General features: G+C 42.7%; 1 protein-coding gene across 2 annotated transcripts in view; it reads left to right on the top strand.

The window, feature by feature from the left end:
* CCNY (cyclin Y) overlaps positions 1 to 18,502 on the top strand; it is a 170,603-nt gene that overhangs the window by 54,240 nt on the left and 97,861 nt on the right. Inside the window, exon 2 of one of the 2 annotated variants that reach the window (XM_006086704.2) lies at positions 1,938 to 2,012. The exons of the other annotated variant lie outside the window; for it this stretch is intronic. Coding sequence (XP_006086766.1) covers positions 1,938 to 2,012 — 75 coding nt within the window. The remainder of the gene's footprint in view (positions 1 to 1,937; positions 2,013 to 18,502) is intronic. 2 annotated transcript variants of the gene reach the window in all.

The following is an 18,502-nucleotide window of genomic DNA, read 5'->3' on the forward strand; positions in this document are numbered from 1 at the left end:
CCTCCCACTTGGATTATGGCCACAGTTTCCTCGATAACCTGCCCTCCAGTCTTGTCCTTTGGTTCATTTCCCTCCACATGCAACCATGATGGTTTTTCTTAAGTGTATTTGATCATGTCACTCCACTCCTTCAATAATCCCCTGGTGCCCTTGAGATAAAATCCCAACCCTTCCCTGAAATTTTTCTCACCACTTCCTCTCTTATATATTCTACAGTATGTCTTAAAGGCCTGGTTTGATCTCTTTCTCTCAACTTTCTGTCTTTGTATACTGGTTCTTCTGCCGAAATCAGTGGTCGCCAACCTTTCAGACCTCATGGACCTCCTCTGCTGACCACTGGTTGGAGACCGCTGGCCTAAATACCTTTCCTTGCCTCCCCTTTAGCTTGGCTAACTAACATGTTCTTACAGCAAGTCTTAGCTTTCTCCTTGGTTCTCCCATAGCATTTGTTTGTGCTGGCTGACTTGTCTGCTTCACACTCCAACCCAGACTTGAAACATGGATGGTCACAGGGCCATATACTATTGCATTTCCTGTGCAGAATGCCTGCATGAGTTGATTCACAATAAAAACTTGTTGACTGTTGAATTAAGTCATGATAGGGGACTCAAATGTCTCTTTACTGGTTTTCAGGGTGTCATACTTTTTAGTTGTATACAATTGCAGATTTGATCAATATTGCCTATACTTATTAAAAGACCTGGTTATTTCCCTGGTATTAAAATATCAATGATCCAAGAGATTCTTTCTTTTTGAATTACTCTATATTTGAGTTAATGGTTGAGCCTTGCCAGTTTTTCTTTTTCCTTTCCTTAAGTTGTTGAGAAGAGCTACTTCAGTTGATCATTCTTTTCTGTTTTTCTCATTATTTGGCTTATTTGTCAAATATTGTTGAACATTTGAACCTTGTATACATGGTCCCTGCCCTAAGGTGGTACTGACTCCGGTGGATGAGGACCAACTCAGCCTTTATGTGGGACCCACAAATCCCACTGGCAACTAGGTTATCCTTGGTCTATTATGGAATTCTAAATTGTTATATAACTTACTAATAAGTCTATACAGACCCTTGGAAATTGTTCTAAGGCAGCGATTATAAAACCAAATGCCCATAGGGGTAGGAATGTCCGAAATGAGGAGCAACACCTGATGAGTGTCAGGGAAGTGAGAGGGGCAACCACTAGGGACTGGAACCTTAGGGTCTACCTGCAGGGGCTGGCAGCTGCTGCATTCCTGCAGATTATGGCCATTGGGGTGGGGGCTTGGTGCTGCCAAATGATCTGATTTCTCTAAAGAAACTGGAAATATGGATTTTTTTTCTTTGTAGTATGTTTGAAAGTGTAAAAATTATATACATTGCCTTAAATTTAAAAAAATGTAGGGATCAAACAAAACATGTCCATGTCCCAGATTATGCCCACAGAAGGCCAATTCGCAGTCTTTGCTCTAAAGGATGTTTTGCTTTTTTTCAGAAATTAACACTATTAATAAAGGAGAGTGTATGGGTGCTAATGTGTCTTAAAGCTGGCTGGGGTTTTGTTTTTTTCTTTTAATCACCTTTAACAAGGAAATATTACTCAACTGTAGAGTTTAGATGAGTTAGTTATAGCACATGATTCTTTAATCGCATGTTATAACGTCTTGTTATTTTGTAGTAGCTCAGGTACAGAGCATACTTTTAAAAAGACAGTGGAGTTTTAGGCTAATATGGTAGATCTCCAGCCAAGTGCCTAATTTTGATGTATGACTTTCTCAAATTTCTAAATAAAAGTGTTCTCAATTGAACCTAGAAGAATCTATAAACACAATAACTGTAGGATTTTTTCCAGAATCCTTGACCATATTAGCAATTTAAGGTTGAAAAAATTGAAAATTAATCTTGACTCTACTTAGTTATTGGATGGATATTCATGTATTTTCTTTTTCTTTCTTTAAAGATTTGAACATGGAATTCAATCCTTCAGACCATCCTCGAGCCAGCACAATATTTCTCAGTAAATCTCAGACAGACGGTAGGTCGCTAATTTATGTTTTTTCTTTCAAAAAAAGCAAGGCCCATGTTAATAACTAGCGTATTCATTTTTCACTAGAATCCTTTTTAATGACCCCCCCCCAAATATATTGTTTGATGGTAGTTCTCTTGGGGTTTCTTTCTGTTGTCTTAACTTATGTTTTTAGAATTTTCTATTTGAAGCAATGTTGTCAGTCAGCTGTGTACATTCTGTGTCAGTAGTTTTCTATTCTGAGAGTCATAAATTTTTCTTTAAGAATTGATATTGGCATAAATTCTCTAAAGATCAGAAGCATTGGTTTATTAGATGGGATGTAAAAGAAAAATTTACACAGTTGTCCCAGGTGTGTGTGTAATTTCTCCTGAGGTTTTTTTTTTTCCTTCTCTTTCTAGTACCAGCTCATCTCACTTTTCCCTGACCCTTAGCTACAAAGGAGAGATAAAACTTATACCATACAGTGAACATAAATCTTCTCATTTGGATTCCTATAGAAAAGAATAACAGGAGAAAGGTGTTACATGATGATATTGTGAGCAGGATGATATATTACAACTAGAGGCCTGATGCACGAAATTCATGCAAGGGGCTCGGCCCTCATAGCCGTGGCGGCTTGCTGGCTTCGTCTGGAAAGTTGTTCGGCTGTTTGGTCTAATTAGCATATTATGCTTTTATTATTATAGATGCTAGAGTCCTGTGTGATTCTATCCCTGACTTGGCAGATTGCTAAGCTCTCATTTAGAGAAAATCCTCAATTGACTAAAAATACTTTAACACAGCAATTCTCAACCTGTGGGTCGCGACCCCTTTGGTGGTCAAACGACCCTTTCACAGGGGTCGCCTAAGACCATCCTGCATATCAGATATTTACATTACGATTCATAACAGTAGCAACATCACAGTTATGAAGTAGCAACAAAAATAATTTTATGGTTGCGTCACAACATGAGGAACTGTATTTAAAGGGCCAGAAGGTTGAGAACCACTGCTTTAACATTTAAGACAGTAAGTTCATTATAGGAATTGATAACTCCTCAATAATGATTAGGTAATACTTTTGATATGGTATAATGCTGATATAATATTGGTGATCTTTAGTTAAGCAGACCACTGACTTGATTTGAGACAACTAGGTGTATTATTTTTTTAAAAAATCAATGTTTTTAAGAGTAAGAATAAATCATTGTACACTTTAAATACTTGTGAAGCTTTGAATGTATTGTGGGGGATAAAAGCAAAACTTTGTTTTCTTGACCTGGTGAAGTTGGAAGCCATTGAAAGAAGGGTAGGATATGGCAAGAGAAGGAAAGTGACGGTGGGGATGAAGGCTTGGGACGATGAAAAACGAGAATTAACATTTTTTGCACTTAATATTAGTGCTGTGAAAACCAGCTACAGGATAGACATACTTCTGGGTTTGGTTCTTCCAGTGAATTCAGGGTGCAAACCAACATCATTCTGAAATTTTTCTGATTAGATTTACATGAAATTGCATTAGGGCTTCTAAGTTGGTAACACATGCCTTTACCATCATGGTAAAAGGAAATTCAGCAATTACCTGACCTAACAGAAGGATTGTTCCAAAAGGAAGGAGTTAGGGAAGTATATATTTTCCCCCTTCACATCTACAGCAGATCTCGACATTCCCCTCCTTTTTTTCTGGAACACAAGGTATCAGTTCCTCTCACCTTTCTGTTCATTGCTTCAGTTTTTCTTTAAATGCTGGAGCTTTCCATTCAACATGTAAACTGACTTGAGTCTCACAGGTTAAACACAAGAAAATGAACAATAACCAACACCTTCTTCCTGAAGTATTCCTCTCTACTCTTCTGCTTAGTGAAAGCTTCTATACCATCTCTACTTTTTCTCTTTCCATTCAGTAATCCACAGGAATCTTCTTTTCACAGTCACTATTCTATGGAGAGTATGTTCTAAGGTTGCCTAAAAGACCTTTTGCTTCCTTAAGCTCTTCAATGCTCATGGCACTTGCTGCCATTGGCTATTTCTTCTCCTTTGGCTTCCTATTATCAAACAGGCCAATTGCTGAAAACAAGTCCATCTAACAATTGCTTTAAGTTTTAAAATAGGTAAATTTGTTAACTTTAGTGGTTTAATTCTTTGGTGAATTAATTGATTACTAGAGAATTGACTATTTGGGAAATTTGTCCTGAGAACTCCTTTTCTTAAAAAAAATAAAAAATGGTTGACACTCTTACAAATGTCCCCTATTTCCCTGTCCTTTACCAACTCTACCCAGATACCACCCCCCTACTCCCCAGTCTTCACCATCTATATATATAAAGAGGTAATATGCAAAATGTCTGGGACACTGTAATGTCACAACCGCTCAGGAGGAGGCTGCGCGTGCAGGTGGGTGGGAGAAGACTGTGTGTGAGGTGAGGCAAGCCACGGATGGCGCAGGCCCGGAGACAGGAGGGCCTGCCAGCCGCGGCGCGCCAGCAGTCCCACCTCTGCTCATGAGCTGCAGAGGAAACACCTTTTCAGACCGCTCATTGGCTAAGCTCCCGGTACACCATTTGCAGTGTACTTGGTAATTTCGGTAATAAGAATCTAAGAAGGTAATCTAGGGTTTTTCCACCTCACTCCTGGAGGAAAAAACAAAGGTCTGCTGCTGGAGGGGCTAAGAAATGTCATATCCTGCCCTAGTCGGTTTGGCTCAGTGGATAGAGCCTCAGCCTGCGGACCGCAGGATCTGGGTTCAATTCTGATCAAGGGCATGTACCTAGGTTGCAGGCTCCTCCCTGGCCGGGGCCCAGGTCAGGGCTCATGCAGGAGGCAACCAATTGAAGTGTCCCTCTTACATTGATGTTTCTCTCTGTCTTTCTTCCACGCTTTCTAAAAATCAATGGAAAAATATCCTCAGGTGGGGATAAAAAAAAAAAAAGAAAAGAAAAAGAAATGTCATATCCTATGAAAGAGACATCTTGAAAATGCCTAAAGAAAGTTGTCATGTTTTTGTGATGAAGGGACTGGAGTCCGTGTTGATGAAAACACCTTGGAGGTTGTGGCGGCTGGCAGTGACAGCAGCAGCGGGGTGATGGGGGTGGCTCCTTCTACTGATCAGCCCGGTCGCCTCCCATGGGGAGTGGGTCTAAGCTGTCAGTAGGACATCCCCTGAGGGCTCCCGGACTGTGAGAGGGGGCAGGCTGAGCTGACGGGGACCCCTCGCGCCCCCCCCCCCCCCAGTGCACGAATTTTGTGCACTGGGCCTCTAGTATTATTATCTGTGTCCATGGACTATTCTGCATATCTGCATATCTGTTCTTTGGCTAATCTCTTCTAGTCCCACCACCATCACACTCCTCTCTGAGGTCTGTCAGTCTGTTCCATGTATCCATGCTCTGGTTCTATTTTGTTCATTAGATTCCACATATAAGTGAAATCAAATGGCATTTGTCTTTCTTTGATTGGCTTTTTTCACTTCCCACTAGAGGCCCGGTGCACAAAAATTTGTGCACTGGGGGGGGGGGGGGTCCCTCAGCCCGGCCCATGCCCTATTGCAGTCTGGGACCCCTCGGAGGATGTCTACCTGCTGGCTTAGGCCTGCTCCCTGGGGGATCGGGCCCAAGCTGGCAGTCAGACATCCCTCTGGCAGCCCGACAGCCCTTGGGGGATGTCCACTTGCCAGCGGGGAGCAGGCCTAAGCTGCAGTCGGACATCCTTAGCACTGCTGAGGAGGCGGGAGAGGCTCCCACCACCACCACTGTACTGGCAGCCATCAGCCTGGCTTGTGGCTGAGCAGAGCTCCCCCTGTGGGAGGGCACTGACCACCAAGGGGAAGCTCCTGCATTGAGCGTCTGCCCCCTGGTGGTCAGTGTGTGTCATAGTGACCAGTCATTCCCAATCGTTCTGCTGTTAGGGTCAGTTTGCATATTACCCTTTTATTATATAGGATAGAGGCCTGGTGCACAGGTGGGGGCCGACTGGTTTGCCCTGAAGGGTGGCCTGGATCAGGGTGGGGGTCCTGCTGGGGTGCCTGGCCAGCCTGGGTGAGGGGCTGATGGCTGTTTTCAGACTGACCAAAGCCCCCTGGCGACTGAAGCTCCCAGCCTTTCCTTTTTTTTTTTTTTTTTATTCGCTCCAGCTCCGTGGCAATGGCGACTGGAAGCAGGTACAGTGGGGCCTTAACTTACGAGTTTCCCAACTAACGAGTTTTTCGAGATATGAGCCGTCTCTTGGCCGATTTTTTGCTTTGCGAGCTAAAATTGGGGTTACGAGCCAGCTTCAGATACCCCACCGCTAGGTGGTGCAGCGAATGTCACAGTGAACACCACAACATCAGCCCAGCATCACGTGTCTCACTCGTTCACTTTTTGATTTGACAAACGAGTAATTTGAGTTACGAGCTCCATCACGGAACTAATTAAACTCCTAAGTCAAGGCCCCACTGTATCTGGGGTTTATTTACCTTCTATATTCTTCCATCGCAGGGGCAAGCAAGTCTCCTGCTTGCTCCAGCTCCGTGGCCACGGCCTGCTGAAAGCAGGTATCTGGGGTTTATTTACCTTCTATCATTGAAACTTTGTTGCTTTTTGAGTGGAGCTCAGAGCCGGCGGCAGGCTGGCTTCCTTCATCACTGGAGCAAGCAAGCCTCCTGCTCCCTCCTGCTCCATGGCCACGGCCTGCTGAAAGCAGGTATCTGGGGTTTATTTACCTTCTATAATTGAAACTTCGTTGCTTTTTGAGTGGAGCTCAGAGCCGGCGGCAGGCTGGCTTCCTTCATCACTGGAGCAAGCAAGCCTCCTGCTCCCTCCTGCTCCGTGGCCACGGCCTGCTGAAAGCAGGTATCTGGGGTTTATTTACCTTCTATAATTGAAACTTTGTAGCCTTGAGAGGAGCTTAGAGCCGGCCAGGGAGGGCGGGAGGTAAGCCTCCTGCTCGCTCCAGCTCCGTGGCCACGGCCCACTGAAAGCAGGTATCTGGGGTTTATTTACCTTCTATAATTGAAACTTTGTTGCTTTGAGTGTAGCTTAGAGCCAGCCGCGGCAGGTGGGGAACCTTGGCTTCCTCCATCACTGGAGCAAGCAAGCTTCTGCTCGCTCCAGCTCCGTGGCTGCCGGCTGCCATCTTTGTTGGCAGTTAATTTGCATATCTAGCTGATTAGCCAATGGGAGGCGTAGCGAAGGTATGGTCAGTTACCATGTTTGTCTATTATTAGGTAAGACTAGAAGCCCGGTGCACAAAATTTGTGCACTTGGGGGGGGGGTCCCTCAGCCCGGCCTGTGCCCTCTCACAGTCTGGGACCCCTCGGGGGATGACCATCTGCTGGCTGAGGCCTGCTCCCCAGGGGATTGGGCCTAAGCTGGCTATCAGACATTCCTCTGGCAGCCCGGCAGCCCTTGGGGGATGTCCACTTGCCAGCGGGGAGCAGACCTAAGCTGCAGTCGGACATCCTTAGCGCTGCTGAGGAGGCAGGAAGAGGCTCCCATCACCACCACTGTACTGGCAGCCATCAGCCTGGCTTGTGGCTGAGCAGAGCTCCTCCATGTGGGAGCTCACTGACCACCAGAGGGCAGCTTCTGCATTGAGCGTCTGCCCCCCGGTGGTCAGTGTGTGTCATAGTGACCAGTCATTCCCAGTCGTTCTGCTGTTAGGGTAAGTTTGCATATTATCCTTTTACTATATAGGATAGAGGCCTGGTTCACGGGTGTGGGCTAGCTGGTTTGCCCTGAAGGGTGTCCCGGATCAGGGTGGGAGTCCAGCTTGGGTGCCTGGCCAGCCTGGGTGAGGGGCTGATGGCTGTTTTCAGGCTGCCTGCACCCCCTTTAGGGTGGGGGTCCCCACTGGGGTGCCTGGCCAGCCTGGATGAGGGGCTGATGGTTGTTTTCAGTCTGCCCGCACCCCCTTCAGGGTGGGTGTCCCCACTGGGGTGCCTGGCCAGCCTGGATGAGGGGCTGAGGGCTGTTTTCAGGCAGACCAAGCCTGCAACTGAAACTCCCAGTCTCTCCTTTTTTTCTTTTTCTTTTTTTTTTATTCTGGGATTTATTTACCTTCTGTAATTGAAACTTTGTTGCGGCTCCAGCTCCAAGGCCGGCTGGCCGAAAGCAGGTATCTGGGGTTTGTTTAGCTTCTATAATTGCAACATTGTTGTATCCTGAGCTCAGAGCTGGGCCCGCGGCAGGCGGGGAACCTTGGCTTCCTCCATCGCCGGGGCAACCAAGCCTCCTGTTCGCTTCAGCTGCCTGGCTGCCGGCCGCCATCTTGGTTGGCAGTTAATTTGCATATCCTGCTGATTAGCCAATGGGAAGCGTAGCGGCGGTATGGTTAATTACCATGTTTGTCTATTATTAGATAGGATAATACTCTCCAGGTACATCCATACTCTCACAAGGTAAGAGTTTCTTTTTTTTTACAGCCGCATAGGATTACATTGTATAAATGTACCACATCTTTTTTTTATCAAATCATCTATTGATGAGCACTTGAACTGTTTCTAGATCTTGGCTATTGTAAATAACTTGGGGGAATCAAACCTGCAACCCAAGTACGTGCCCTTAACTGGAAATTGAACCCACCACCCTTCTAACTACTGAGGAAAACCAGCCATTGCCTTTGCCCATTTATTATTTGGATTGTATGTCTTCCTGGTGTTGAGTTGTATAAGTTCTTTATATATTTTGGAAAATAACCTCTTATCAGATTAATGAATATGTTCTCCCATACAGTGGGTTCCCTTCTCATTTTGTTGATGGTTTCTTTTGCTGTGCAGAAGGTTTTTAGTTTGATGTAGTTCCAAATGTTTATTTTTTCCCTTTGTTTCTCTTACCCTAGGAAATATATCAGCAAAAATGTTGCTACAAGAGATGTCTGAGATTTTACTGTCTGTGTTTTCTTCTACGATTTTTATGGTTTCATGACTTACAATTAAGTCTTTTATCCATTTGGAGCTAATATCTGCATATGGTGGTCTAGTTTCATTTTTTTGCACATACCTGTCCAATTTTCCCACTACCATTTATTGGAGAGACTGTCTTTACTCCATTTTATGTTCTTGCCTCCATTGTCAAAAATTAATTGACAGTAAAGACATGGGTTGATATTAGGGCACTCTGTTCTCTTCCATTGACCCATCTTCCTGTTCTTGTGCCAGTACCAGGCTGCTATGGTTACAATGGCCTTGTAGTATAGTTCAGTGGTCACCAACCTTGCAGACCTCACGGACCAGTAGTGTGGTCCATGGACAACCGGTTGGCGACTGCTGGTATAGTTTGATATCAGGTATTGTGATACCTCCAACTTTGTTCTTTTTTCTTAAGATTGCTGAGTCTATTCGGGATCTTTTCTAGTTCCATATAAATTTTACATATTTTATTAAATTTTTGTTTTATTGTAATAATAAATGGGTTTGTTTTCTTAGTTTCTCTTTCTGAGGGTTTATTACTGGTGCATAAACATGCCACTTATTTCTGTATATTAATTTTGTATCCTACTACTTTGCCAAATTCATTTATTAGATCTATTACTGTTTTGGTGGAGTCTTTATAGTTTTCTTTGTACAGCATCATGTCATTTGTAAATAATGACAGTTTTACTTCTTCCTTTCCAATTTGGGTGCCTTTTTTTTCTTTTTGTCTGATCACTATGGCTGGGACTTCACATTACTGGAAGCAGACATCCCTGTCTTGTTACTGATCTTAAGGGAAATACTTTTATTTTTGCCTATTGAGTATGATGTTGGCTTTAGGTTTTTCATATGTGACCTTTATTATGTTGAGGTATGATCCTTCTATTTCCACTTTGCTGTGAGTTTTTATCATAAGCTAGCGGCCTGATGCACGAAATTCATGCAAGGGCCTTGGCCCTGGCTCCTGCCCGCCGCTGCTGCCGCGGCTGCGTCCAGGGGCCTCTGCCTCCTCTGCCTCGGCTCCCGCCCGCTGCAGCTTTGTCCAGAAGGAAGGATGCCCGGTCTAATTAGCATATTACCCTTTTATTATTATAAATTATTATTATTATAGATGGGTGCTGGATTTTTTCTAATGCTTTTTCTGAATCTGTTGAGATGATCATGTGATTTTTATCCTTCATTTTGTTTATGTGATGTAGCACATTTATTGATTTGTGAATATTATACCAACCTTGCATCCCAGGAATAAATCCCACTTGGTCAATCATGTATGATCCTTTTAATGTATTGTTGGATCTGATTTGCTGTTATTTTGTTGAGCAATTTACTATGTATGTTCATCAGGGATTTTGGTGTATAATTTTCTTTCCTTGTAGTATCTTTATCTGGTTTTGGAATTAGGATAGTGCTGACCTCATAAAAAGAATCAAAAAGTCTTCCCTCCTCTTGAATTTTTTGGAATAGTTTGAGGAGAGTGTTAGTTCTTCTTTGAATATTTGGTAAAATTTGCCTGTGAAGCCAACTTGTCCAGGACTTTTGTTTATTGGGAGTTTTTTGATTACTGATTGAATTTCATTAGTTTTTATTGGTCTATTCAGGCTTTCTGATTCTTCCTACTTTAGTTTTGGAAAATCATATGTTTCTCGGAATTGGTTCTTTTCACCCAGGTTTCCAATTTGTTGGCATATAGTTATTTCTATTTTTTTCTTGCAGTCTTTTGTATTTCTGTGATGTCAGTTGTTATTTTGCCTTTTTCATTTCTGATTTTATTTGTGTCCTTTTTCTTTGTTTCTTAATGGGTCTGGCTAAAGGCTCACCAATCTTAATTGTCTTTTTAAAGAACCATTGATCTTTTGAAATTATTTTTTTAGTCTCTATGTTATTTACTTCTGCTCTGATTTTTATTATTTCTTCCCTTCTATTTACTCTGGGCTTTTCTTGTTGTTCTCTTTCTAATTCTGTTAGTTTTATGATTAGTTTATTAGAGATTTTTCATGTTTCTTGAGATAGGCCTGTAGTGATACGAACTTCCCTTTGAGGATTGCTTTTGTTATGTCCCATAGATTTTGTGTTGTGTGTTCATTTTCTTTTTTTCCAGGTAATTCTTGATTTTTTAAATTGATTTCTTTGGTAACCCATTTGTGGTTTAATAACATGCTATTTAGCCTCCATGTGTTTGAATGTTTTTCAGGTGTTTTTTGTTTTTTTTTTATTGTAGTTGATTTCTAGTTTCATGCTATTGTGTTCCCAGAATATTCTTGATATGATTTCAATCTTTTTGCATTTGTTAAGACTTGTATTGAATCCTAACGTGGTATATCTTTGAGAATGTTCCATGTGCACTTGGGAAGAATATATATATTATGCTGCATTGGGGTGAAATGTTCTGTAAATATCAATTAAATCCATCTGATCCAGTGTGTCATTCCTGGTTGCTTTTTCCTTGTTGATGTTTAGTCTGGAAGATATATCCAGTAATGTTAGTGGGGTGTTAAAGTCTCCTATTATGACTGTATTGCTGTTGATCTCTTGCTTAAAGTGCACCAAGAATAAAGTGCACCCAATGTAGAAGCTATATTGGTGCATATATGTTTACCAGTGTTACATTTTCTTGTTGGATTGATCTCTTTAGTATTATGTAGTGTCCTTCTTTGGCTGATGTAGTGTCCTTTGGCTGATGTTATGGCCTTTGTTTTCAAGTCTATTTTGTCAGATATAAGTATTGCTACCCCAACTTTATTTCATTTCCATGGAATATTTTTTTTCTCATCTTTTCACTTGCAGTCTATGTGAATCTTTTGTTCTGAGGTGGATCTTTTGTAGATAGCATATCTATGTGTCGTGTTGTCTTATCTATTTAACTACTCCATGTCTTTTGATTGAATCATTTAATCCATTTACATTTAAGATTATTATTTATAGGTACTTATTTATTGCTATTTGTATTCTTTATGTCTATGTTTCTCTCTATTTCTTCTTCTTACAACAGTCTCTTTAATATTTTTTGCATTGCTGGTTTGGTGATAATGAACTCCTTTAGTATTTTTATTATTTTTTTTTAATCTGGGAAGCTTTTTCTTCCACCTTTGATTTTGAATGATAGCTTTGATGGATAGAGTAGTCTTGGTTTCAGATTTTTGCTTTTCATTACTTTTAATACTTCATTCCATTCTGGCCTATACTGTTTTCTGTTGAAAAATCAGCTGACAGCCTTATGGGAACTTCCTTGAGGGTAACTATCTCTCTCTCTCTCCCTCTCTCCCTCTCTTTCTTGCTGTCTTTAAGATTGTTTGTCTTTTATATTTGCCGTTTTAATTATGATGTGTCTTGGTGTAGGTCTCTTTGGGCTCATCTTGTTTGGGACTCTCTTTGCTTCCTGAACTTGTGTGAAATTTTCCATCACCAGGTCAGGCAAATATTCTGTCATTATTTGTTCAAACAGGATCTCTATTCTTTGCTCCCCTTCTAGAACTCCTATGATGCAGATGTTGTTGCATTTCACATTGTCCAAAAATTCCCTTAAACTTTCCTCATTCATTTCTCTTTCTGCTGCCCTGATTGCGTGATTTTTTTTACCTTGTCTTCTAATTCGCTGATTTGATTCTCTCCAATCTACTGTTGTTTCCTTCCAGTGTATTCTTTATTTCAGTTGTTATTCTTCATTTCCAACTTGTTATTTTTCATGGTTTCTGTTTCCTTTTTTATGCTGTTGACTATCCTTATAACATTACTTTGAACTCTGTTTCTGATAAATTGGTTTCCTCCATTTCATTTAGCTCCTTTTCTAGAGATTCCTCTGGTTCTTTCATTTGGGGCCTATTTCTTTGTCTCCCCACTTGACTGTTTATGTTTGCTTCTATGTATTAGATAGAACTGCTGTGACTCCCAGTCTCAGTGGTGTGGCTTTTTGTAGTGGTGTCCTTTGTTACTCAGTGGTGATGTCTCCTTGATCTCCTGAACTGGGTGCTCTAGCAATGTCCTTTGTGTGGGTTGTGTGAGCCCTCCTGTTGTGTAATTGGTTCTTGGTTGCTGTTGTCACAATTGTGGGTTGGCTCAAGCCTCAGGCTTGCTTACTGTGAGGCTCAACCCTGACCATGTTGTGCAAACTGTTGTACATATTCTAACAGCACAAAACAAGAAACAAAACTGAAAACCATGTGAAAAACAAACCAGCAACAACCAAAACAACTGAAACAAAAAACAAGACACAAACAAAAAAAGAATAATAAAAGACAAGAGATGAAAAAGTAAAAAAGGGAATATGAAAAGACAGAAGGATAAAGAAAAGAATATATAATAAGGAATAGCAAAAGAAAAGTGGAGAGAATAAGAAAAGGAAAGAGAGAAGAGATATAAAAAAAGAAAAGAACAATGAAATAAAAAATAAAAATAGAAGATTAAAGGTTTTCTCACTTTCTTTAAGAACATATGGAGTAGATGCTACTATTATGTCATATTAGATATGAGTGTGGCTGATACACTGAACAGATGGGACTAAGTTATAATTGGAAAAACAACTGGAGAGAGAACCAAGATGACCTCATAGGTAAACATGGTACTCATTTGCTCCCACAACCACATCAAAAGTACAACTAAAATACAACCATTGTTCAGAAGCTCCGGAAATATTGCTGAATGGAAGTCCTACAACCAGAGAATTAAAGAAAAGCACATTGAGACTATTAGGAGAGGCGGAGGCTCAGAAAGGGCTGGGCCGACACCCACATCGAGCTTTTTTTTAATTGGGAGGGATATCCCAGCTGCGGAGGCCTCCCATGAGGAGCAAGGGGTTCCAGCCCCAAACAGACCCCTCAGCCCAGGGTTCCAGTACTGTGAAGAGTTCAAAATAATTGTTATAAGGTTGCTTAATGATAGCTTCAAGGGACTTAGTGAGAATTTCAAGGATCTGAGCGAGAATTTCAAGAACCTCAGGGAAAACATCAAAGACATGAAAAAGGACCAGTCAGAAATTAAGCATACACTAACTGAAATGAAGAATAATTTACAGGGAATCAACAGTAGAGAAGAGGATGCCAACAATCAAATCAGCGATTTGCAATATGAGGAAGGATAAAACATTCAATCAGAACAAAAAGGAAAAAGAATCCAAAAATATGAAGAAATTGTTTGTCAATAAATACATATTTATGAACAATTAAATCTAAAAATGAAAAGAACAAGAAATCTAATGAACAAAATAAAGTGATGAATAAAATAGAACTAGAGGCATGGAAACATGGAACAGACTGACAAATCTCAGAATGAAGCAGGGTGGTGGGAAGAGATTAACCATAGATCTTATATGCATGTATGCATTACCTGTGGACACAGACAATATGGTGGTGAAGGCCTGGGCAGGGCGGGAACTGGGTGGAGGAGGGCAATGCGGGTGGGGGAATGGGGACATCTGTAATACTCTAAACAATAAAGATTAAGATGAAAAAGAGAAGATTAAAAAAGAAATAAGTAGTGTTCACCTCAGCATATTTTTGTGCCCTCTGCGATCTGCCTTTGGATATGCTGTTTGTAAAATAAAGCTTATTGGATCCTGCTCCAATGTTGTCTGGAGCTAGTCATTTAGTGTACCAGTTTGGTCCTTTCTGGAGATTCTTTGATACAAGCATTATCAGAGACTGACCCTGCCTGGCCCTTGGAAACCTGTGTGAAGTTCTGCATGGAAGAGCTCCTCCTAGTCCAGAGGGTGGGGCCTCTGAAGCCCAGAGGTCTGTCTTGTGTCTTGCACTTCGAATGTCCCTGCTCTGGGCTGCCCTCCCTTCTTTCTCGGAATTGTGCTTAGCAGGAGTATTAGGGACCTGCCAGGGGCCATTCAGAAAACCTCCCGTTGGGGGTGGTGCAGTTAACCTGTAGAGGGAGGGCGGGCATTTCCTCTGCTTGCTGGGGCTGCTGCACCAGCTGAATTTGCTGGGGATCTGAAACCTGCTTCCCTGTAATGCAGCCACAGAGCCTGGCACACACTTGTCTGACTCCCAGACAGAAGCCTGCCCAGGAGACACAGTCATAAAAACCACCTTGTGTGGCTTCCAGGCACCCCCTAACCAAGCAGGATGGTATTAAGAAATTAGCCCTGCTTGGCAGTCCAATCTCTCCATGTGACAGATATAGCAGGGTGGGGCTGAAACTCCTAGCTCCATCCGGTCTCCAAAGGGACCAAATGTCCAACTACCCCCGCAGGGTCAAACCATCAAACCGAGCAGGGTGGGCCCAAATTTACAGCCCAGTGCCCTTCCCCTTTGCCTTGGAACACAGCAGGATGGGGCCCACTGAGTAGTTCATCAGGTGAGGGGAGAGTTGCCACCCATGCGCTCAAGGGTGGGCAAGACAGATCCTCTTTCCCAAGCCACACAGTCTACTCTCTGACTGGCTCTCTGCCCAAAGTCCTTCCAGAGAATAGAGGGCCCCTCAAAGTCAACGGTAGGTGTACTGAGCAGGAACCTTCCACCCGCCTAGAACACTGTCACATGGCCCCTCCAGAAGTCTCAGACTGGAATGAACTTCTTAGGTTGGTGTTATAACAATTATATCACTCCTTCCCTGGGATGGATCAAATCCCACTGATACCCACTGCCTGATGCTACGGAGGCTCCCTTTTCTGTCTTTATTGCTCTGGATTAGGAATCCCTCTATGGGAGACCCCACCTCCCAGGGACGAGCTTCACTGCTGCAACATCCCTCCAGCTACCCAGCCGTACCTGCATAAAGGGGCTCACCCTCTCCATGTCTCCTCCTGTCTTCCTCTGTGCTGTTTATAAAATTTCATATCAGCTACATTTCAACTGGTTTTTCAAGCTGATTGCTCTGCAGTTTAGCTGCAAGTCCAGTCTAGGGCTGGGAGCTCCTCACTCACCAACTGTTCATTATTCTTATTTAGATGGTACCTTCATGAAGTCATTAGTTTCCTGTTAAATTTCTTTTCCTATGGCATTAAAGAGATTAGGCTAGACTTGGAACCTTTCTCACCATTCAAAAGGAGACTGTAAACTTTACCATAACAGAAAGATAATGGAGTGCTTGGCTAATAAAACCTTCCCCCAGCTGGCTGAAGTTAGGTATGCTCTGTCCAAAACCAGACGGACTGCTCTCTCAGTCATTTATTTCTTCACACAAATGGGATGTCAATGCAGAATTTTTGTATATGAAAACCATTCAACAAAGAAGGGATTAAGGGTTCCTTATGGAGCAGGGAGCTGCCAGGTGAGAGAGAAATTAGTTCACTTGGCCTGCCTTGGCTCTCTATTCATGCTATCATTTTGGCTTAAGGAGAATTGCTGTCCTGAGTATCTTTTTCATTTCTGTACTACTTTAATTCAAAGACATGGGAGTCTACTCTTAACTATCCAGAGAAAGCAGCCAAACTACATCTTTTTAAATTTTAGTTCATAAGGTTTTTAGAGGTTCTTTGTTTTAAAAAGAGTTTGGAAAAAATAAAGATGTCTCTGTGTGTTTGCGCCTGTGTTGTAATCAATAGCTCTATTTCTCAACAATTCCTTGCAATAATTAAAGGAATAAGAACCGCTGTTCCCTGAGTGACTTGAAGCCAAGAAGAAACATTAAAATAAAAAAATTAAAATATGAGACATGGTTTTCTTTGTACATTCTTTCAGAAATACTGAAATTGAAAAGAATGCTTTGTGGCCTTCCTTTGTTTGGGGTCATGCTTTTGTTCCTGGGCAGTATTGAGCTTGGGCTTATAAGAGGACCGACCTTTTTGTACTCCTTTTATCTGGCATTTAGCAGCAGCCGCTTCATGTGCCCTTTTGGGGATCTCGTCCATCAGAGTGTTTGGTACCCTTCCTGTTGTCACCTCTCTGCATTTCTCGTTTGCTTTCTTACTATCCTGTACACCTGTCACAGGATGTATCTCTTTCTAATTTCCTGTCATTCACTCTGTGAGTCTCCCCCATGCTTATCAGGCCCTACAAGGAATACTTTTGCAGTTTGCTATTGAAGAATCCACAAGAGCCCAAAGCTTTTACAGCAGTGATATTCATACTTTCCTTCCTTTTCTTACATACCGTGGAAAAGAATTTTGAAGAAGTATGATCTCCCTCATACACTTTTATGCTATCTGTAAAATTTTTTTATCCTATCGAAGGATATAATTCCTGGCATATTATAAACATTGATACTTTAAAATAAAACTACCCTTCTTACAACTTATGAATTTGAAGCAGTAATAAAAAAAAACTCCAAACAAAAGTCCTGGACTGGATAGCTTCACAGGTGACTTTTACCAAACATTCACAAAAGAACTAACACCTATTCTTCTCAAACTATTCCAAAAAATTCAAGAGGAAGGAACACTTCCAAGCAATTTCTATGAGTCTAGCATTATCCTAATCCCAAAACCAGATAAAGACACTACAAAGGAAGAGAATTGCAGGGATATTCCTGATGAACATAGATGCTAAAATGCTCAACAAAATATTACCAAATCAGATCCAGCAATATATTAAAAAAATCATACACCATGCCCAAGTGAGATTTATTCTGGGGATACCCAGCTGGCACAATATTCGCACATCAATACATGTGATTCATCACATAAACAAATTGAAAGACAAAAATTACATGATCATATTAATAGATGCAGAAAAGCCATTTGACAGAATCTAACACCCATCTACACTAATAAAAGACAAACATGCAAATTGACCGTACCTTCGCTATGCCTTAAGCCAACCCACCAGCCAATCAGAGCGACTATATGCAAATCAACCCAACCAAGATGACGGCCGGCAGCCATGGAGCTGGAGCAAGCAGGAGGCTTGGTTGCCCCAATGATGGAGGAAGCCAGGCTTCCCGCCTGCCGCAGCCGCTCTGAGCTCCACTCAAAGCAACAAAGTTTCAATTACAGAAGGTAAATAAACCCCAGATACCTGCTTTCAGCCAGCCGTGCCACGGAGCTGGAGCGAGTAGGAGGCTGGGTTGCCCCTGGCGATGGAGGAAGCCAGGCTTCCCTCCCGCCTGCCCTGGCCGGCTCTGAGTTCCTCTCAAGGCTACAAAGTTTCAATTATAGAAGGTGTGGCCACCCTGAAAACAGCCATCAGCCTCTCACCCAGGCTGGCCAGGCACCCCAGTGGGACCCCCACCCTGATCCGGGACGCCCTTCAGGGCAAACCAGCCGGCCCTCACCCATGCACCAGGCCTCTATCCTATATAATAAAAGGGTAATATGCAAATTGACCCTAACAGCAGGACGGACTTGGAATGACTGGTCACTATGACCACACACTTGACCCACCAGGGCCCAGACGTTCAAATGCAGGAAGCTGCCCCCTGGTGGTCAGTGCCGCTCCCCACCAGGAGAGAGCTCTGCTCAGCCACAAAGCCAGGCTGACGGCTGCCAGTACAGTGGTGGTGGTGGGAGCTTCTCCTGCCTCCTCAGCAGTGCTAAGGATGTCCGACTGCAGCTTAGCCCTGCTCCCCGCTGGCAAGTGGACTCCCCCGAGGGCTGCCGGGCTCCCAGAGGGATGTCTGACATCCAGCTTAGGCCCTATCCCCCGGGGAGCAGGCTTAAGCCAGCAGGTGGTCATCCCCCTTAGGGGTCCCAGACTGCGAGAGGGCATAGCCCAGGCTGAGGGACACCCCCCCCCCCCGAGTGCACAAA

This window comes from Myotis lucifugus, unplaced genomic scaffold (genome assembly GCF_000147115.1).
Source record: "Myotis lucifugus unplaced genomic scaffold, Myoluc2.0 scaffold_29, whole genome shotgun sequence".
Taxonomy (NCBI): Eukaryota; Metazoa; Chordata; class Mammalia; order Chiroptera; family Vespertilionidae; genus Myotis; species Myotis lucifugus.